General features: G+C 44.9%; 1 protein-coding gene across 3 annotated transcripts in view; it reads right to left on the bottom strand.

The window, feature by feature from the left end:
* The window catches only part of HIPK2 (homeodomain interacting protein kinase 2), a 131,811-nt gene that overhangs the window by 70,910 nt on the left and 39,334 nt on the right, over positions 1-21,567 (bottom strand). For all 3 annotated transcript variants that reach the window (XM_027881152.1, XM_027881150.1, XM_027881151.1), the window contains exon 2: positions 15,893-16,991. In XM_027881152.1, coding sequence (XP_027736953.1) covers positions 15,893-16,991 — 1,099 coding nt within the window. The remainder of the gene's footprint in view (positions 1-15,892; positions 16,992-21,567) is intronic.

Below are 21,567 nucleotides of genomic sequence, written 5' to 3'. Positions count from 1 at the left end.
AAGAAGCCAATAAGACACATTTTTAGCTTCTTTGAAATTATATTTTCATGATCACAAGCTTCTTGTATGGACAAAACTGTGTCTGCACAATGAAAAAGGGTGTCCACCACTACATACAGCCATGTACCAAGCCCTGCACTGAGAAACAGTTCCTGCATCATTTATAGTTATTTTATGTACTTCATAAGGTATGCATGGATGAGCTAAACCAAATGCAGGATACTTAAACTGTCTCATTTGTCCAGGCCAGTCACAATCACACAATTAAAGGATGGTCATAAAGAAATCCTCACTCAAACAGGGAACAGAAGGAGAAGGTTAATTTTCTTGTTTGTTAGAAATGTGTCCCCTCATTTGTAATTGAAATCCAGGAGTGATGGGGATTTTTAAAACAAAAAATAATCAAGAAATCTGAAGTGGGTCAGGAAAAGCAAACTCAGATGATTTCACTGGACAAACCCCATGGTTGGTAACCCCAGCAGAAGCTCCCAACAGGAACCAAACACCAGTTCAAGTTTTCCTCTTGTTTGTGGAGACATGAAGACATTAGAAACACAAGTCTTCCCTTCCACTCATCTGCACTCCATCCTGACAGCATTTTAAAATCAACTCTTGTTTAGTCTTGAAAACATAGAGCATTGAACAAACATCTTCTGGTGGTGCAGCCACTCCTTCCTTCCCGAGACCCAGAGCTTCTGAGCTGCCAGGAGCATTAGAAAACCCATTCTGTCATACAGCCAGAAATTTCTGCTCACTCAAAACACTGAGCTCGCTGTGCTCCTAACAAAGCTGTGTTCAAAACAAGCGCTGGCATGTGCATTTATGTGAGATGACTGAATGGTCCTGCAGGTTGATAAAAGGTTCTGGAGTCTTTCACGTACAACTAAAGTCATCAGCTTGAACCCGACCCATGCCAGTGGTGTCTGAAACTGGCTGCAGCTGGAAGACTGCTGGTGTCCTATCTAACAGAGCTCGTAGCATCCCTCTAACTCCTGGAAGACAAATATACACACAGTTTGGTGTGCTTTGCACCGTGAGGGCAAGACTCAGAAAGGAATGAATTTGGAACCTCTTTTTTTGTCCTGCCAATGCAGCCTGAAGTGGCAGCTGGTAGGCTCTTTAACTAGATACAAGGCCTGCCATGAACTGTGATACACCCTCCACAGCTAAGTTTTAATTGAGAATATCCTCCACGTTACCATTTCATACAGTCCCACAATTATCTACCGCAGCCTCGTGAACTTAAGGATGACATATGTCTCCAAGAAAACATGCTGGAAGAATCCATTCCTTCCACACCACTCAATGAAATCCTGAAAAGGTTAAACCTGAAGATCAGCCCTGAAGAAGTAATAAAAAAACAAAACAAAACAATACCATCCATCTGGAATCTGCCCTTCCCTCCATATCCCAAGACCACAACCAATTCTGCCAGTCAACTTTCCCACAGGAGCATAATATTAGTAAACTCAATCTGCCACAAAAGATAAACATGGATACATAAATTCCCCATCCCCCATCCCATTTGTTTGTATATAAATGCTTAGTCTGAATAAAGCCAAACCCCATCTCTGCTGAAACTGCCTTCTGAGAGCAAAGGGCTCAGAACCCCACAAGATGTGGCAAATCCAATTGTAAAGTCATACTGAAATAAAGCATGGTGTGGATTATACCTCATTTTACTGGGATCTTCAAACCTCCTATGGGCACTCAAAATGGTCTGGTTTTAGCCCATTTTTTACAGCCTCACACTGACCACTTTAAAAATCTAATTAACCTGGTGAAAAGTACTCCCTAGGGTCTACTTTCTCAACAGTACCAAACTGGTTGTCAGAGAAATAAAGGGTGATCCTCCCTGTGTGAGCCACAGGCTTTGCTCCTGCCTCACTGAGGTGGCAAACTCTGCCGGCTTGCTCCTGTTCACAGAGACCTGCACATGCTCAATAACACCATTGATTTTGTTTGTGAAGGCAGAGAGAATCCAATTTTAAAAAGCCACATTGATTCCCACCCATTAAAAACAGAGCAAGCTGCAGCATTTGCTAAATGGATAGAAAAAGACTGAGGTCAGGGTGGAGGGGTGGGATAATGTCATTACCCTGAGCTTGCTCTGAAGGACAGGGAATTAGAAAAACAGACAACAAAATAGTAACGGTTTGAGTTTATATTATTTGCTGTAGTTTCTAGATTACAAAAATAGTGAGTCAACAACAAGGGAGTGCCTGGGAACAGTGACAACGGATGCACAACAGAAGGCATCCAAGAGCATGGAGCTGTGATTAGTTGCATTTGGAGCATGAAGACACACACGCACGCAGCAAAGAGGGCACAGACAGAGGAACTGAGAGAGAAGCCCTATGAGTATTTGTGAGGGCCCTGTCTGCTTTTCAGTTCTTTGTTTTACCACATTAAACAGAGACATCACACAGGTCACTGAGGACCTTCCTTCTGCAACTGTGGCCCCAGCTGCACTGCACACAAAAACTATTATTATTCTCTAATGGCTGCACCTTTTGGACAATGATTCAGTGTTTTGGGGTTTTCCCCCCCTCCTTCTGTGCAGTGCCACTTAGTCTTTTGCTTCATTTTATGTTTTATTTGCACACTCCTGAAATCTTCATGTAGTGACTAAAAATTCATGAGGCAGCCATAAGTAGGAGCCTCCACCTCCCTCCCCCCTCTTTTTCTAACCGTAGCAAGCAGTTAAGTAGGTACTGGGCATAAATCGGTGCTGCTGCAGTAGCAAGAGGGTGGGAGAAGCTACAGATGGGGAGGGAGATGCTGCTGCAGCCCTGGGGGTGCTTTCTCATCCTGCATCTGGGAGCACAAGCTACAGACGGTTGGGCAGATACAGGTGTTGGGCACCATGGCTCATCAATGCCCAGCAAACACATCCCAGAGCACAGACACCCCATGCTCGATGTGGTGGCTGTGCTTCAGCTCCACCCCGTGCACTGCCCAACCACGAGCCTGCCCGCATGTGGCAGAGCAGTCATTCATCTCTTCAACTTCAGTCCAACAATGCAAACAGGCAAGTGCTTGCTAGTATTAGCGAGGCTTTCGTAATTGGTCCCAGCTGGTTAGTTGTAACATGCTTTGTTGTTGAGCAACTACCTGGTAACGTTCTCAGATATTCCCTGGTTGCATAAGGAGGGTTAATATCTTTATTACTTATGGGCTGCCACCAGCCTGTGTCACTCTCCACAGACAAGAAAGCCTCTCAGCTCCTGGTCAGTCAGGGGCTCGTTGGAAAGTCTTGTGCCAACTTCAAGCAAAGCAAGCTCTGACTGTAGCCAAAACAGCCTCCTGCCCATTCTTACCAGGGTTCCTGCAGCGTCTCAGTCCTCTCTCCCCTCTGGTTGCTGCAGGGTCTGCTGCCAAGGCCAGCTACCTGCCAGCTCTGTGGCCACCGTGCAGAAACCCCAGCTCACGAGTATGGATGATCAGAGCATGGCAGATGTTTCAAAGCATTGTGAAAAAACTTACTCAGTGCCGGGCCATGCTGCTGATGAAAACTGCGACGGCAGCAAATACTATAGTTCGGCACAGCTCCAAAACTCTAAGCAAGATGACACAGTATCAACCAAAGGCCCTCTTCCTGGTGTGGAAGGGAAAGGTGAAACTATGTGAATCTCTCAAAAGGCATGAGCCTGGAGGAAATATAATGAAAGTCATCATTTCACAAGATACTTGTATGTATGGCTCTGAAAACTTCAGCCAGAGTTTGCAACCATCCCACTCCCCCAGCCCTCACCTGCCATGCAGTTTGACCTGTGTAATACAGCAAGTCAGGGACATTTTCTGACAAAAAACCAAGCACTGTCCCCTTTTTTCTGCTCCGTCACTGGGCTGCTGTGACAGCCCCCTTACAGAAGCAATGACTAGAGTTATATTCTGCATATAAGATTCTTACATGACTTCAAATGTCATTGTGTGGGCAATAATCAGATCCTGTTGCCCCAAGGTAAGGTAAAAGCTGTGAGTGTGTCTAGGAGCTAGAGCTTCAGGGTTGCTCAAAAGCACAGACCTTCAATTGGAAATAAGTCTCTTCAACTCCCCTGTAAGACCAAACCACAGAACTGGGCTGCAAGGAGGGGTCTATGTGGCTGTATCATCTATTTGTCTAGAGCAACTCTGATTTTTACCATCCTCATTTTTCATCTGAACCAACCTCTCATACCCTGGGTTTACTCCTGCTTCTTTTCTTTCCAGCTTCTACTCTGGCTGCCCTTCAGAGCCCAAGATGGGCACCAAGGTGATCTCACAACTCAACGTGGGACAGACACCCCTGCACTTCTCGAGCTGCTGGAGTGAAGGGGCTGGCAATTCTTCACTTCTCTGATGAGGCAGCTGAAGGCTTGGGCTTATTCAAAGTCCACTCAACAGCTCCCCAAAGTGACAGGGGGTCCGTTAACTGTGTCTGGACACTCAGCTGCCAAACACTGCAGATGGATCCTTTTCCTAAGACATGAGGTATCTCCCCATTCAACCACACACAAACAGCAAACACACCGCAACACTTCAGACCCATTACTACCATTCCTCATTTTAGAGCAGCAATTCAACACAGACTTTAACATTACCCACAGCTCTGAAAGCCAAGAGGGCCATTCACATAAGCTTAATCTTAGTTACTCTTGCTACATCATAGGTACTGAGGCTGGAAGGTAATTCTCTAAATCCAATGTAAATGTTTAAAGTTTATTCCCAAAAGATTTATGTAGACATAAACATACAGATTAAAAACAAGCAAGACTTCATGAGCTTTTTTACTACCTTTTAAAGTAGCCAGGCACATGGATATTTTATCTCTCCTTTTGTATCTGCTTTCTTCTAACTGCACAGTTCAGAGACCTCATACAGATCAGAGACAGAGTTCAGGCTAGCAGTGACAATTTCATTAGAAAAAGAAAAGGCAGAATTGTGTTTTCTTATGTTCTCTGCTCTTTTATTGCTATTTTCAAAATGAAGAACAGACTCTATCAAAGTGCTAAGGGCTGAAAACATAACTCTAAATGATACAGGAAACCCAACTTTGTGCCAATCCATTTTTATCCTCTCTTTGTGGCCATAACAAAGCTGAGAACAAGAGCTGAACAACAGAGTAAAAAGGATAATTTCAACATAAATTTTTTGAGGAAAGGAACATCGGTGACAATAACAAGAATCCATTCAAAAGACAGAATGTTATCTTCCAACCCAGTTAACATGCTTTTCTTTCTGTCGTTCATTATGTATCTTACACATCAAGCTGCATTTTGACCTCACTTAAAAAGGAATACATTTGACGCCATTACATCTCTGTATGCATATTGGCACTCCTAAGTAAAATCCGGCCCATACTACCTTTCCCTTCCCTGGTGCCTCACACACCTGCCAAGAGGAGATAGGTTATCAAATGAGCCTCCAGAAGAGCATTTCCAGAAACAACAACATGACTACCTTCTGCTTTTGCTTGTGCTCATGCAGCCCTCCAGAATCCAGTCCAGTAATTTAAGTAGCTAACAATGGCAAGAGCTGTATATTTGACAGCTATGCAAATGAGATCACTTAGACAAGCTTTTATTTTTTATATAGGCCTTCACCATTACTTCCTTTCACCTACTAAAATGAACTGGCAATATTTCATCATTAACTTCTTAGCACAGTAACCAGCAAATTTAGCTAGCCTCAGCTGAACCTGTTTACATTTTAGATTTCATCTGTCCCTCTTAATATGTTGTGAGCATCAAAGAAATATTCCATTTTCCAACTGGATGACTATTCTCTGTTTGCAGTCTCCCACTGGCAAGTAAAACACTCTTACACTAAATATACTGAAATTTCTCTTAACTCATCAGGTCTTTCTTCCACCCCCCTACCTTAGACTTTGAGTGCAAAGCTCTTCATAGAAGCAACTGGTTGAAAAAACAAATTCTTACCATGGCGAATCCAAAAAAAGGCCATCAGCTTTCCTTCTGTATGCCAGCTGTCACATTAACATGCGTGCTACCCCTCGTGGTCATATGCACCATTATACTCTCTATTACCCTTTTGTTTAAAGGCCTCAGCCACAAAAATCCTTGTGCACTAGGTGGTGTAAACACAGCCCTGCTCCAGCAAACACAGCATCCAAGGAGAACAGCACAAGGTAAACAGTGACAGACACCTATAGTCCAGAGACTGGAGAGTATAGGGAGAAAAGATTGTGTTGCTCAGCAGTATTACCACAAGCAATCCAACCACACTATCTGCAGCTAAAGCACAACTCATTACAGTACTGCTCCTCCTGAGACATTGCTAACTGCTCCTTGCCTGCCTCTATGGGAGCTTGACCATCAGGTGCTCCCCCATACACACAATTCTCCTTCTCCTCTAGATGCTTCAGCTGATGACCTCCCTGGGCTCAGAAGCTGTGCCAGTCACCAGAGTTATCTGAAAACCACCCATACAACTTTTGGCACTTTTCATGTCTTATCAGGCCAATTCCCCCATATCTACCCTGCCTCTGTCCCTGAGCAGCACCCTTTGGAGAGAAACAGTAGGTTTGGTAGTGTGTAGAAATCTGCTACTCCCCACTTAATGCAAACCAGTAGAAGCAGAGGGGACAGAACCTGGACGTGTACCCAAGCACCGATCCCATGCAGTCCCAGCAAAATAAAGGCAAAGTAAAGGCAATACTTGTTCACACAGAATGACTCATGTCTGTAAAATTAAAACAATGTCTGCAATTACTTCTGTCCTTCAATAGACAGAAAATAGAGGTCAAGCTGCCACTCAGGGACTCATGGATTACCTTCCAGCCCATCACAGGAGAGGGGTGCTGTCCTCTTTGGAAATCAGCTATCTCTGGTTTTGAAGTCTCCAAATAGTAAGGAGAGTGAAACCTCATCCTCTTTCCTCCCACACCTTTCCTTATATGGGGAACACTAACTTCCAGGTAGCCTTGGCCTGTAAGAGGATTCCTCCTCTGCCCTTCCCCTCTCTCAGTTCCTAGACCCACTTCCATTTCACTGATTCCTCTTAGAATTCTCCATCTCTCACAGAATTTATATACGGATGTCTGTCTTCTGCATCTCTCTTTTCCTTATAAAGCACCACAGAACAACTATTGTATGACCTGGACTAAAAGGCAAAGGACATTGCCTTGACCTTCCTCCTTAAACAGGTAACAGCTGTGGCTCTAACTCAGCTTAAGTCAGGCCACAAGATTAGTGTTTTTCAAGCAAGATAACCGCTATCAACTGCTTGAGAGTTCCTCCTTTTCCCCAGCATGACCTGGAGAAGGAGTTAACTACTGAGCCCCCACCTGAGAACAAGGTGTCTTTACATTATCTTAGGCTAATTTGAAGCATCAGTGCAGCAAATGGCTTGAGAAAACAGAAACTGGGGACTGAAATCACGTCATTTAGGGGTCTGAAGCTGCGGGAATGTGTAACCCCATACTAATTGTAGCATCTTCAGGTAATTCATCTCTTCTGGTAATGACTCATTCATTTATAAACCAACGTCAGTCACTTTTCTAACCTCATTGCTAATAAGCAGCAGAGCAGCAACACTTTCCAGTCAGAAAATGCTCTTCAGTGTAATACAGCTTTCCAGTACCACTGTGCTGGGGCCTGAAACTTGTGAACCTAATGAATGCACAGACATACACAGTAAGTTTCCTCCATGTTACATTTACATCTCTTGCCTGCAGTGAGCAAATGTACAGAGGGAGGTAAAAACCTGATAGGATTTAAATACACGGCACTTGAGCAAAGTATCCCTGAAATCCTGTGCAAACTGTGTTGCTAATGCTTTTTCATATGCAAAAGTGCGGATGATGAATCTCACTACTCATAATTCTTCTTATTTTCACACTTGGAGCACCGATCTCATGCCAACAGCCCCTTACCTCATTTTGCTTCTCAGCAGACACCACTGCCATTGCCCAGCTACTGCCCTGACTCAAACATGCATTGAAATAAGCGTAGGAGGGCACAGAAAATGATACCAGTGTGTGTGACCACAGTGCTTTCACCTTTACTGGCTCCCTATTGCTCGAGTAACATCACCACACCATTGTTCCTATGAGCTGCTGTTGCTGTTCTGTCATTGGAGTTGAAAAAAAAAAACAACCACCCTCTCCCTGCTGTGTTTCCTTTGCACTTGGTGAGGAAGTGACTTGAGTGGGAGGAAAGAAAGAAGAGCAAACACAAAACCACAGAAGTAAACAACTAGGAGCAGAGACCAAACTTTATGCCTTTCATATACATGCACACAGCAGACTCTGATTGCAATTGGTTCTTGCTGCAGCCCTGCCGATTGTACCGTCACTCACAAGTATCGCTGCGGAACCAACTGCCTGTCACCGTCATGGGCCTGGTTATGCCCCAGCCCCAGATCTGAGCACAGATGTCTTTACCAAAACACAGTAGGTCTTTTATGTACTACAGAGATGGAGTCTGAAGCGCTACAGCCAATAGCTGGAATACGAGGGGTTTGATTTCTTGCAGGTAAAGCTAGCCATTTGTAGCTGTTGCAGACTTGACCTGGTACAGTAAATACAAGAGTGACCTTGATTTTTCACATCATTTCACCAGACTGAAGCCTGAAAAGGACTTACTATGCTTATAAAGCTGGAGAGAAGAAAAATAGACAGCAGGAAATCCTGTGACAGGCTCATTTTGGTGACGATGCGAGAGAAACAGTAGAAGGAGAAGAAAGAAAAAAAAAGGATCAAAAAAAAAGTAAACTCAAGAACACCTGTGGCCAACCTACAAGCAGGGAGACTGTGACTTCCAAGCCACTCCCTGATCCTCCTAGCTTTATTGAAACTAGTCTGGCAGCAGGTGTAGAGAAGGTAGGGATTAGTTTAGGATTCATTGCTAGGCTTAAAAGAAAAAGGTTGGTGATGTTTTTGTCAAGAGTTCCCAGATGACTTCACGTGGTAGTACGTGGACTGGTAACAAGTGTATTTGCACACTGCTTCTCTTCTGCAAGCCCTTGAAATAAGCACGTGGGAACTCCAGCCCCTTTTGGAATGTTATTTATTCCAAGCCATAAAGTGTTGCATTTGGGGAGGTCAGCCCCAGGCAGGGGACTACATGGCACTGAGTGGTGTGAATGCACACGGAGGGAAGAGATGCTTAAATGGGAATGTTATGAAGTAGAAGGGGGGGGTGGGGGAAGGGAGAGCACAGTTCTCCAAAACCATGTTCCACTTGAGCTGATGTTGAGAAGGGTGAGGTGAGTTTGAGCAGGACACTTGTGTCAAAACTGGTGGTTGACCACTGAGCCCTTGTCAGCAGCCACGTCACTGCAGCTCTACTCCTGTTCCCTGTCCACACAGCACTGCCTGAGCTGTGGGCAACATCACTGAGCATGAATGGGGCTGCCTGCATCTAGAAGGCTGCCTTTCCCTCTGTGGGGATCACTGATGCCCTCAAAAGCTGCAGCAGCCTTTGGAAAACGCTCTTTCTTCAGACGTAAAATTGGATTTACCTTTTTTCCCCTACCTTTGTTTGCTCTTTTGCACCAAAACCAGAGCTCCTCACCTATGGGGTTGCAGCAGCTGGTAAAATAGCAGTGCTTCCGACCCTGGTACCTGCCTCTGGCTGCCTTTCACATACTCATCTCTGATTCACAACACCCTTAATGAATTGATCCCTGCCAGTGGGCACACAGGTTGCTTCCTTTCCAGCCACCAAGACGAAGCTGAGATCTGCAGAAGGAATAATTACTGTCAGCAATTATATCAGTGCCCCGTCTCTGCCATACAGGAGCTGTTTTCAGAGAGGAGAGGGGACCAAAGGGATTGGCTCAGCATTCAGTTGAGATATTCGATTTTCTACTTCTTGGACACAGCAAAAGGAGACAGCACGAGACTTCTCTCTTCCTCAGCCTATCGAAGACTTCTCTTTGCTGGGAAAAGGTTCCCTGTCAGGTTCCTTGCAAACATGCCTTTGTTACAAATATTCTTGTGCCTGGAAGCACGTAACTGGGCATATCTTATACACTTGGTTAATAAATAAACAAAGTCCTCCTGTGGCAGACGGTCTTTCTGACTCTACACAGGGATGCAGGGCTCCTCTCAGAGCTGGAGCTGGACAGGGAGATGCTGCAGCATCACAGGGAAAGGGGCAGACCACTAGCTTTCACAAGATAAAGGAGGAGCTGGAGTGTCTGCTTGGAGAAAAATAAAAAGCACCTAGGGAAATAGTAAGCAGGTTTCAACAGAGAAAACACTAGGGAGAGTCTAGTCTGAGGAGATTGTTTAGGCTGAAATAGAGGCTTTTTTGTTTTAAATTAGACCCCAGATAGGGAGTTATTTTGGAATATGCAGTGTGAATCTTCTGTTGGATGCACTGCAAGCACAATGCTGGTTTACCATCCCTGCTCCGAGGTGATTTATACACAAAGGAACTTGGCAAAGAACTATCATTGCTTGAGTTTTGTAAAACCAAAAACCAACCTGGCCTGACTATCACAAAGATGGGACAAAGCCAAAAGCTTTCAGCTAAATGTCTGTTGCCTTTGAAGACTTGGTGGTCAGGGTGCAATGAAACTGAGATTCAATCGACCCTGGTGTTGGTTCTGGAAAAAAAAAAAAATCCTACTGAATGTTGGTTCTGAAAAAACCAACTCCAACTGTCCTTTGGAAAGAAATGAACAACTGCTTAAAATAGTAGTGTGAAGTCTGCTTTCCTCCACAAAGTCTTCTGCAATGTATTGTCAGTTTTGCAAGCCTGCAGTCCTATCAGGTGTGATCATCACTAAGTGAAACCTAGCTTAGACTTCAGCAATGAACTCTGTAGTTTCGCTCCAGTCCCTAGAAAAAACTTTCCTCCTCAAACCATATAGCTATCCTGCTCTTTACCTTGGAGAGGCAGAGTCAGTAAAGCAGTCAATGTTGCAGGTAGGACTGAAACAGACTGGCAGAGCAATGAAGCTCCCAGAGCTGTAAATGCAGTCAAGTCTGAGACAGAGATGTTTTTGCAAGTCCAGAATGGCAGAAGATTTTGAAATGTAAGTGCACTAACACTGTTATACAAGGACTTAACAGATGCCAATTCCCTGAGTAAACAAATAAGCATAGCCTATCCCTGTGCCATTATAACTGCCTCATTTAAAGGGCAGTTTTGGCCAGAATGACACATACTGTGAGTCACATGATGGGGAAGAGGTTGTGACTCTGCTCAGGAATTTACCCTGCTTTGGCTCCCTGTCAGCACAGCTAGAGGACTGATACCTGCCACGGCACAATGTCCATGTGTGGCAAGATGGACCCAGTTTAGCCCCCTGCACCCTCAGGACCTGCACTCACCCAGCTAAGCATGTACAGCCAGTTAAAAACCACACCTGCACACAGCCTCACTACTCACTCTGTATGGGCGGTTGACAACATGCATGTAAGCCTTTATGCCTGCATATTTTCTTGCAGAGTCTGAAACTAGACTGATAAACACCTCTTCAAACTGATACTCAGCTTCATTCTCTGTTATCCAAACATTTCATCAAAGGCCACTTACCTACAAAGCAGACATCCAAACTCAAGCCAGACACGCCACATACCAAAGCCTTTTGAAAACAAGGAACCAAACCTACCCTTATCCACTAATAGTGCAGGGGTGACAGCCATTATTTTATATCTGCAATATTTTGCAAAATTCTAAAAGACTTAAATCTCTTTAGGTGATTACACCATTAATTAGCGAAACGCTATCATCCCTGAGGTGCCACCACAGCAGCTGTTTCAGCTGAACAGCAAAGAAAAGCCAAGAGGGCAAGGTAACATAATAACAGTGCCCCCATGAGCAGTCCAACTGCTCTGAGCATCCTGGCACTGCCACTCCATGATAGGGACCCACTCTGGTTCCGGCCAGGGAGGACCACAGCTCTCCCCGCCACCCCAACCGTCCCCACCTCCCAGAGGGTAGTACCCCCTCTTCCACCTGGGTACATGAATGGGGGCTCTATCAAAGGACACATCTGTTGCAGCCTGAGCCCTGTATTTCTCAGGATATGGGTTTTCCCAGGAAGCTGTTCATACATAGCTTATCAACCCAGAAGGGATCTCTCTGGTCATTCATCCCTCTGACTCTCTGCAAAATCGAGATCACAGAGACTACCTCAGTGATCTCCCCTTCAAACTGCAGCATGAAAGAGAAAAGGAAAAAATAAAATCCCAGGAAGATACCCCGTGATGCAGCAGCTGTCACAGATTTTTGATCGGTTGCTCTGTGAACAGGGCTTCATTTATAGCTTAAGAAATTGTCTGGCTAAAACTGCCAGTTGCAGAGCCCCACTCCTGCACTGCGGGCTGGGCAGAGCAGCCTCCCATGGGCAGCTTCATCTCCTCACACAGGCACCTCCAGAGCACGGCTGCGTCACCACGTACCCCCACGAAGGGTCAGTGATCAGGCCCAGGCTGATGCAGCTGGTGATAAGGGACAAGACAAAGGACTATGGTGGCGTGGGGAAGGCTGGGACCCCTGTCCTAAGCAAGGAACGTTTGGACAGCCACCAGTCGGGTCCTACACATGCTGGCTAAGGATGCCACATGAGAAACACTGCACCACAGTTAGTTTTGCACCACAGGCTGAAGACGGGTGGGCAGAAGGAGGACGATCCTCTTCACAGTACCACCTGTTCAGATGACAACTCTGACCACAGACTGCAGCTGTGATGTTCTTTGTCATGACAGGGCAGGGCCCATGGTGTGACCCTGCTGGGGCTCATTCCCTTCACCAGAGGCCTGGGGCTGCACTGGTGACATGATGGCTCTGCCCCCCCAGAGGGGGATTCTCAGCAATGGGGGAGTTCCTGCAAGGCCCACCTTAGGCTGTCATGTTCTGCTCTCCCTTGGGCCCCTCTAGGGGCCCAGAAGCAACAGTGAAAGATCTCCAGAGTATTAATTATGGCACCAGATCTAGCCTGGAACTGGCTATATCCTCTGAGAGGGTTGGGAGCTAAATTCTGCTAGACTGAAGACATTTTGATATCATTTTTTGTACTTTCCATACCACTCTGCCACCTTAATGCCATCACCATTCTTCCAGAGAGCACTTGCTTAGAAATATCCCTGGTAGGACAGAAACATTGCTGAGTTTGGGACACCCAGTGAGGGCCCCTGAGCAGCACCATCAGCGCAATACCAAGTTCTAATCCATTCCTTCCACAGGAAACTGGGCTATAGGATCTGGTTCATCTTCAGAGGATGTCACATGGCAGCAATGGCAAGTCACTCATGTAAAGTCTGCAAGCAGCCATGGGGCTCTCTTAGTTTATGCAGATTCAGGTCACGAAAGAACACAGTTTGTTTAAAGATACTTTTGTATCCCAACTCTGGGAGAAGAGGAAAGGCCTTATATTGCCCTGAGAATGAGCAGGGTCCCAAACACCTTTCAACCCTTGAAAGGATTTAGCCATCACATTCTCAAAAGTAGTGATACAGAAAAGAAAAAAACAAGTTGTTAATAAAACATGGGGACAACTTAGAAATTTGCTCCCAAAAGCCCATGATAAAAAACCTCCAGCTGAGATCCAAACTCTACATTATATTCCCCAGTGCTCTGCCTCATCTTTCCTTAAATGCATGAGGCACAGGGCTTCTGTCACTTCTTTGGCATGACTGCTTAGAGTCTGAGAGGTTTTACTACTCTGAGGAAGCTTTTCCTTCACATTCAGCTTAAATGTGCCATTTCCTGAAGTCATCCCCTTGTCTTTTATACTCTAGCAAGCAGAACAAGTGTAAATTAAATGGAAGACACATGAAATCTTTATAAAGCCCAGTGTTTCCCCTAGCATGAAAGTTCCCTCTCTTTGGAGTGGAAGGGGTCTTCACTGTGTGCTGTATTTTTCCCTATCAGAAAATGAAGAATATAAATTTTCCTCATGACTTGAATTTAGCTTAATCAGCAGCCCCCTGCTGATGTAATTCAACCCAACAAGATTTTTTTTTTTTTTTTTTTTTTCCTGGTGAGCTGCTGCCCTTTTTCCCTCCTCCCACCAATTCAGGCATGGAAGACAAGGGAGGAATTAGACAGAACTTATTATCTATCAAGCTGTAACTTCAGACTGGGCAGGAATAACATTTAAAATATAAAAAGCAAATTTTATCAAGCCTTTTCCTCCCCAGAGACTGACACAAAAATATTCCTTGTTTGCTGCTGAGAATGAACCATTTTTCTCTTTCATTTCTGCTTTCTGTCACATATTTCATTTTGGCTGCCCCTTCTGTCTTTCAGCTAGGGACCTAGGCTGCTAACGCAGAATCACAGATAACTCAACAACAAAATGCCTGTATTATCTTTTTTTTTTTTTTTCCTTTTTTTTTTTTTTTTTTTTTTTTTTTTTTTATTATTTCTAGTCTGCCAGGTAATTGCAACCCTAAAAGCTTTTGCATATTTACCACAGAAACATGTCTCTCCTGGAGGATGGGACTGTCATCGGGTAGAATATTTCATTTAATAAGCCTCTTCTGAGGTATAAACTAGGGCTAGGGATTTTTTCCTGGCCTCCTTCAGAGCAAAGGACAAACAGATAAAAATCAGCTGCTGCAGTGCTACACTGTCAAAGTTCCTGTTCCTGTGAAAATTAACTCTTTCTAAGCTCGGAGTTCAGGTAGGCTTTGCCACCCTGAAGTTTAAAAGTAGGAAAAGGGTTTGATATCAATTCATGTTGGCTTTTTGTCCCCAGTCCTACCCACATATAAGACAGATTTCTTTCCTATTTACAAACAGAGCAACTATCCTGCTTTTTTGTAACCCATCTGACGAGCTGTGGATGCTGCCAGGACTGATTTTCATTAAATCAGTCATCAAGAAGGATCGCGTTTTCCCTCTTCGCCTGTTTCACAGAAGTGCAACAACAAAAACGTGGTCTGAACATTTCTAAATTCAGCTATTATCTAAAGATAAATTCCGTTTCCCCCCCTCCCACTATTTTCCCCCACCCCTGCTGTAGCAGAATTGCTTTTCTCAGTCATTGAGATGTTGACTCAAACTGACTGGTACCAAAGTGAGGGGCTGAGGAGAACATCTACAGAGAGACTTTGTGTCTTGGAGTAAAGACGGAGGGTGAGGATCACCTGCCAGGGGTTATGAAAAGAGGCTGCTTTGCTAAAACTGTTCAACAGAATGAAAAGGGATATAGCTGGTTCACAGGTTTCACTTCAGGCACACCTTCAAAGAGGTCAGAACTCCATCCTAGCACAGAACAAAGCACTGTGAGTGGGAATCAACAAACCACACCCAGTCCTCAGTCCAACACCAAATCACTGACAAGACTCATTCAGCTCTACCAACAGCTTCCCACACAGCAATAGGTTTTCCAGCCCAGCCAGGCTGTCTGCTTGCTGGGAGGAGAGTCGACAGGAGCCAGCCAGAATACTCCCATTGACTCCAGCAAGCTGCACAGCCTGTGTGAAAACTACTCCCTGAGAAAGCATCTTCTGCATCCACACAGTTTTCCTGTGGGTCAATCTCATTCTTGTAAAATCCCTATTTTCACATATGAGTAAAGACTGGAAGACATATTTGAAATACGGATTGACTGTTTAGGTTAAAGTAATACTGACACCAAGAACCTACATGCATTTACTTGGAATGGAAACGTGGACTCTCCAGAGATGTCCCCTCATCTGGAAACACTCCCAAAGAGAACAAAGTGCTGACAGAGGTGAAAGACTTTCTAAACTGGAACTGGAAAACTCTATTTTTATGACACTTTATTTACAAACTTACAATGGTTTTCAATGCAAGTAAACTTCAAGAGGTTAGGACACCATTTTTTTCCTATCACCAGCAAGCCATTCTAAGACACATCTTTGTTTAAGATTTAGGGATGACTTTCATTCCCTTGCCTGAATGTAGCAAAATTCCCGTAGGTAAAATACGTCTAGTAATGTTACATGAGCCCAGACTCTTACCTGTAATATCTGGATTGAAGGTAGGTAGAACACACAGCTTTAGACACATGGCTAGCTGAACCAAAGTCTATGACCTTGACCCTATATGGCTGTCGGGATGGGTCTACCAACATGATGTTCTCTGGTTTGAGATCAGCATGAATCAGTCCCAGGCTTTTCAGCTTCATTAGGGCAGTTGCTACCTGCTGGAGAATTGGTCGAATGTACTTAAGGGGCAAGGGACTGAATTTATTTTGTTTTAGGAAATCATAGAGGTTCTGTTCCAACATTTCAAAGACCAAGCACGTGTGATTCTTGTGCTGGAAGCACTCGTAAGCACGGACAAAGTTGTAGTCATCCGCACTTTCTGTGCTCAGCCGAGCCAGGATGCTCACTTCAATCTGGCCTTGCCGGGCATAGGAAGGGTGGTTTTTTAGGATCTTGATAGCCACAATCTCATTAGTGCCACGTTTCCAGCATTTGACTACTTGTCCGAAGGTTCCACGGCCAAGAAACTCCAACACTTCGTATGTGTTGGTCATGGAACAGAGCACCTCATGTTGCACCAGCTGGTAATCCCCTTCACTGTTGGAGCCACTGTTTTTGGAGGTGGCTGTGGAAGTGGTGGCAGTGGCTACAGTGGCCCCACTGGCATTGTTCTGAATCATTGGTGGATGCTCCTCAATAATCTGCACGCTGCTTGTGTTCTCAATCTCCTCACTCTTGCGCTTAAGTCCACATTTTTGGTAGGTGTCCAGAAGGCTCACAGTGCTGCGACGCATTAGGTTATGTGGCCCGCCCAGTGTTTGCCCAGACACTGCAACCACACCAGAAGTGCTGTTGGCAGATGTCACCACGATGTGCCCCGTGCTTGCTGGGAAGATGATGGTCTGTTCGTAGGGGATGCTCGGGTTGGGGATCTGGAGGGAGGCGTTGACGGCTGCTGCGGCGGCTGCTTGGGAGGACTGCACGTTCTTGCTCTGGCTGTAGACTTTGCTGTGTGTGCCGTACCCAGTCATATCCCAGTTTGAACTCGGCTCCACTTTCAGTTTCTTCACGCTACAGAAGGCACTTGACTGAAGTGTATGAGGAGAGAAAACTTGCACATGCGAGGCCATACCTGCAATACAACATCAGAGTGAAACCACAGTGTCAGGATGCCTTTTTTCAGCCTTTTCTGCAGCTTTTTTCATTTGCTCAGTGGCAAGAAAGGGAAATAGGATACAGGTTTCAGACACGGCACACATACACATGCAAAAATCACATTCTTCCAGAAATATGTATTCAACAGAAATAAAATACTATGCTCTAAATAAATCACTACCCTTGATTGAACTATACTAACAACATTCAAGATTTCTGCTCTCTTGTTCTCCCCCTTCTCATTTTTAATAACAAGAATGTACATGTTATTTTTACCTCTTCTGTCTAAAGAGACTCCTATTCCCATTGTCTCCAGGAATATATCTAGCTCTCCGGAAGAACTCATGTCAAATACTGTAAAGTATTCTGACTACAGAAGCCAAATCTCAAATCCTCAGGCTCATCCTATATTAAGCACTTTGGTGGATCTGACTTAAGCCCTCCATTTATTTCCATAAAACCACTGTGTAGCTTCTGGCCTGCAGAGAATCAAGATGGGGCCAGGAGATGATACACTGTGACAAAATGGAGGTGCACGGATAAAGTTAAGGAGCCAGGGCAGAAGAAGAAGAGGATGTTTCAGATTGCTTGCCAAGTCTGCGTGTGGGAATCGTGCACAATGCTGGTCTGTGCTCAGGGACAGTGGAGATGGGAGTTACACAAGATGAGCTGCACTGTGTGCTCTCAGTTCTCCCAGATTTATAAAATTGTGTTCATCTATTCTTATTCACAGTGACAATACCATCACTGGAAAGCTGATCCCCTTCAAATTAACAGCATTGTTAATGAAGCAATGTACACATTAGCATGTGGCAGAATTAGCCCCTACTATAACTTTATTTTTAAAGAAAAGACCAAAACCTATTTTACTGCAAGCTTCTGTGGCTTCAGAAAGGTTAATGATCTTCTAAATCTTTATTTTAAAAAAACTAAACACCAAAGAACAACCCCACAAACCTCATAATTGAGGTGAAAATACAGTATCACTGAGATAGATTTACTGAAGGATTCTGAGTAATATTCCACTGTCACAGAAAATGTGCCTATTCAGAAAAAAAGATGTGGTCCACACAAAAGGGGACATCTAAGTCCTTACTTGCTGCCAGCTTTCCCTGTCTGGTAGGGATAGTACCACTGGGGCAAAGGTATTGTGAAGAACAAAAATCCATAGGGATTCCTAGGGAAGGAGTCAGTGCCTGACAGGAGTTAGAGCAGAAAGGCACAGCCTCCTTCACCCTTCTATCTGTCGTCAGTGTTTCTTTTTAATAAACCAGAATGACTAGGGAAGAAAAAGACAATGTGCTGAGCTGGCACCATTGCTGAATTATTAAGCACAAACATAACCTTGACTTGTTTTCAACTTTAAAAAGTTAAAAGCTGAATAAATGCTTCAATAACAAAACCACAACAAACTTCGAAATGCACATGGATGAATTCCTCACGTGGAGGACTGACAGTATCTGACACTCAGCTCCCCTCCAGATGATTTTCTGGAGCTCATATAGGCTCACACACATGCATGAACTTATACACTCATAGAAAAATATGAAAGTTACTCCACACTCACAAAATTCAGTAGCACGGTGAAGCAAACAGACCTAAACACATCCAGTGCCCACTTTCTAGTTAATTCCCAGCTGCCCAAAGTCCAGGAGCTACTCAGGAGAGGGGTGCTGTGGCAAGCCAAAAACCACCATACATACCTACTAAGAAGGAACCAGCAAACCAATTGTTCCAGTTTGCTTCAACACCCCCACCTTCATCCCTGCCACAGAGATGCATTTATGAGGACAGGGCAGACGCAGAAGAAAACCGCCATCGGGACACAGTGGGAAACCAACTCTCACCCCTGCTTGAACACGCCAAACAAAACCCTGCTGACCCTGCTCTGACAACGAAGCCCTGCAAACCACAGTGTGCTCCCCTCTGCAGATGTGACCCCTGGCTCTAAGGGGATTTCTGACGTTGTTTGCTGTCATTCCTTTTAACTCCACTCTCAACCTCCTTGGCAGCAATTTCCAAGGTCTCTGCAACTGGGTACTCAGACCCCTCCAGCTCCCTGCCCCTCTAAGTACTTGCTCTCCTCTCTCCTTTCCACAGGGCAGTGCTGCCACAAACGCTGTAGCATGTGGCATGTGGTGAGCTTGGAGAACCGCAGCAGTATTACTCAACTTGTCATCCTGGACACAAGGATCGTATGTGAGTGAGCCAAAACTGTGTTTGTTCTTCCATTGATTAAGAAGAGTCACAGTGTTCCTTCCAGTACAGTACCAACCTGCCTGGAGAGAGTGGGGTTGGTTTGATGTATGTTTTCCCCCTGGACGCGAATAATGTAACAGATGTAATTGGTAACATATTGTGGACCTAGCAGAGGTGTAATTTATAGCTTTATGGCTTTCATTCCATGGCGTGCTTGAGCAATCTCTCTTCGTACAAAATAAAAAGGGAAAAAATGACTGACGCAGAACGAGACGAGACGTTCTTCTCACACGCTCCTCTAAAGACAACACGAAAAGACCGAGGCACCCCGAATTAAAGTCAAGGATGTGAAATGCAGCAGCTGCGACCTTCTCAGTGCCACTGTAAAAATCAGGATAATCGCCACCATTAAGGGACAGACTTTCAACTGGTGCAAACTGGCAGTACTCCAGTTGACATCAGCTGACGCTAAAAACAAGGCCAGCAGTCACTCAACATTGTCAATGTCAGATGGCTGCCTGTGCCCATTGGTGAAACGAGTTGTTGTTAGGGACTGGTTTCCACATCAACAACCAGCCCCTTGCTGTCTCTGAAACACTGCTGGCAGCCTCAGCATGGGGACAGGAATGGGATAAAATCACTGACCCCCACTGGTACCCCAAAAATGGAGGGTGTGGAGGAAGCAGTGCTTTCTTATGGATAAAGAGAGGACTTCAGACTCTTGCTGCCAGTTCCACCCTCCTCAGAGGTTATTTCCCATCACAGGAGAGGTATTTTTTTCCCCTAAAAAATAAACTATGAAATCTTCTTGCTTCCATTCAAAATGATTTTCTCACGTTTGAGGTTTTAGGGGAGGACAACTCGGTGAGTTCTTCAGCATAGTCCGATCCTAAGAAATTACAGGCTGATTGACAGCTCAGTGATGGGAAAAAAGGGCTTCTGCAGTGAAGTAATTTTTATTGCAAATTTATTGGTGCAGTTAATGCGAGAAAAACACAACTCTAAATTTCCTAAGGACACAATCAAACTGTGTTGGTGGCACATTCTTTTTTTCAAAAAGGATCTTTGCTCCATGGCAATAGCAGAAATAGTAATAAATGTGAATAAAAGTTGGATGGTTTGTCACAGGGATCAAATTCCTCATTACAGCCTGTAATATGATTTACAACTTGAGCCTTTTGATTACATAGGCTGACAACAGCTTGCCACCATGCCTACGAGGAAACAAGCCGGCAGTAATGGGGTGATCCATGCCAGCCCAGCCCAATGACACTGATGCCTCAGAGACAGTGGGGATACCCCCAGTAAGCATCCTCACTCCTGGAGTATTGGAAAGACAAGAGGGGCCACAAGGCATGGAGGGATGGAAAATGGAATGTTTCACTTTGGAAAAGTTCTCTTAATCCCCCACTCCCAGGTCTGATAAGAAACCTCCTGTGCAAGGCTGGGCCTTTCATATGACCTCCCTTCACCTGCAGGAAGATCCTAGCAGCCACCTTTCCACTTCTACACAGAACAGCCCAAGGCTGGCACCTGACTCCTCCCCTTTTTGCTCTCCACCAGGAGCAAAGAGGGTGAGGATACTCAGGTCGAGCAGCTTCTCTCACTGAGCACTCCTGCTCATCTGAAGCCCAGCTCAGCAGCCCCACCTACACTAGCAAAAGCTTTGGTTGGACTAAAGCAAGTGGCAATACTGGCTGAGCTTGGTGTCTGCCTTGGCAGGGGTGCAGAGCAGCCCCCACAGCCTCAGTTAGCCAGACAGGACTCCAGAACAGCTAAATGCTCATTCTGATGAGTGCAGGTCTAAGTTTTATATCACCCTGAGCACGGTGAGTTTCTGGGCTGGGAGCAGAATCAAGGTTGGGCACCGTACATTAAATAAAATTGATAGTTCCTTTCTTTAATAATGAGTTTTAGTGTAGCCATTTAAAGCTCTCACACAACTGACAGTAAATGGATTTAATGGGGCCTTCCCTGTCCTTGATACGACTCATGTTAACTCCCCATAGCATCGACATGAGTTGAAGTATGTAGTATGCAGCCAGGGGATAATGTTAAAACATCTGGAACGACTTTTATTAAAAGACTTGAGGGTTTTTTTTCCTGAGAACTCCTCCCACGTCAGCTTTCACTTAATAATAATTTAGCAGGTGCTATTTACAATTCAGATGGCCCTCTTCTGCATGCATACACAAATCACGCAGCCGCCTCACTTGTACTGCTAACAGGTTTCAGGAAAGCAAATGAGGTAAAGCTCCCTATCCACCCACCTCACCCCAAAGGGCAAAAAATACACTTTGGGGACTAGAGAAGGAACAGTTTGCAAGTCATGGATGTTTTCTTCTGCTTTACTT

Source organism: Empidonax traillii, unplaced genomic scaffold, assembly GCF_003031625.1.
Source record: "Empidonax traillii isolate 1590-97213 ecotype Southwest subspecies unplaced genomic scaffold, ASM303162v1 scaffold84:size2688230, whole genome shotgun sequence".
NCBI lineage: Eukaryota > Metazoa > Chordata > Aves > Passeriformes > Tyrannidae > Empidonax > Empidonax traillii.
Note: the sequence above shows the minus strand (reverse complement) of the source record. Positions and strands in the feature narration are given on the sequence as shown.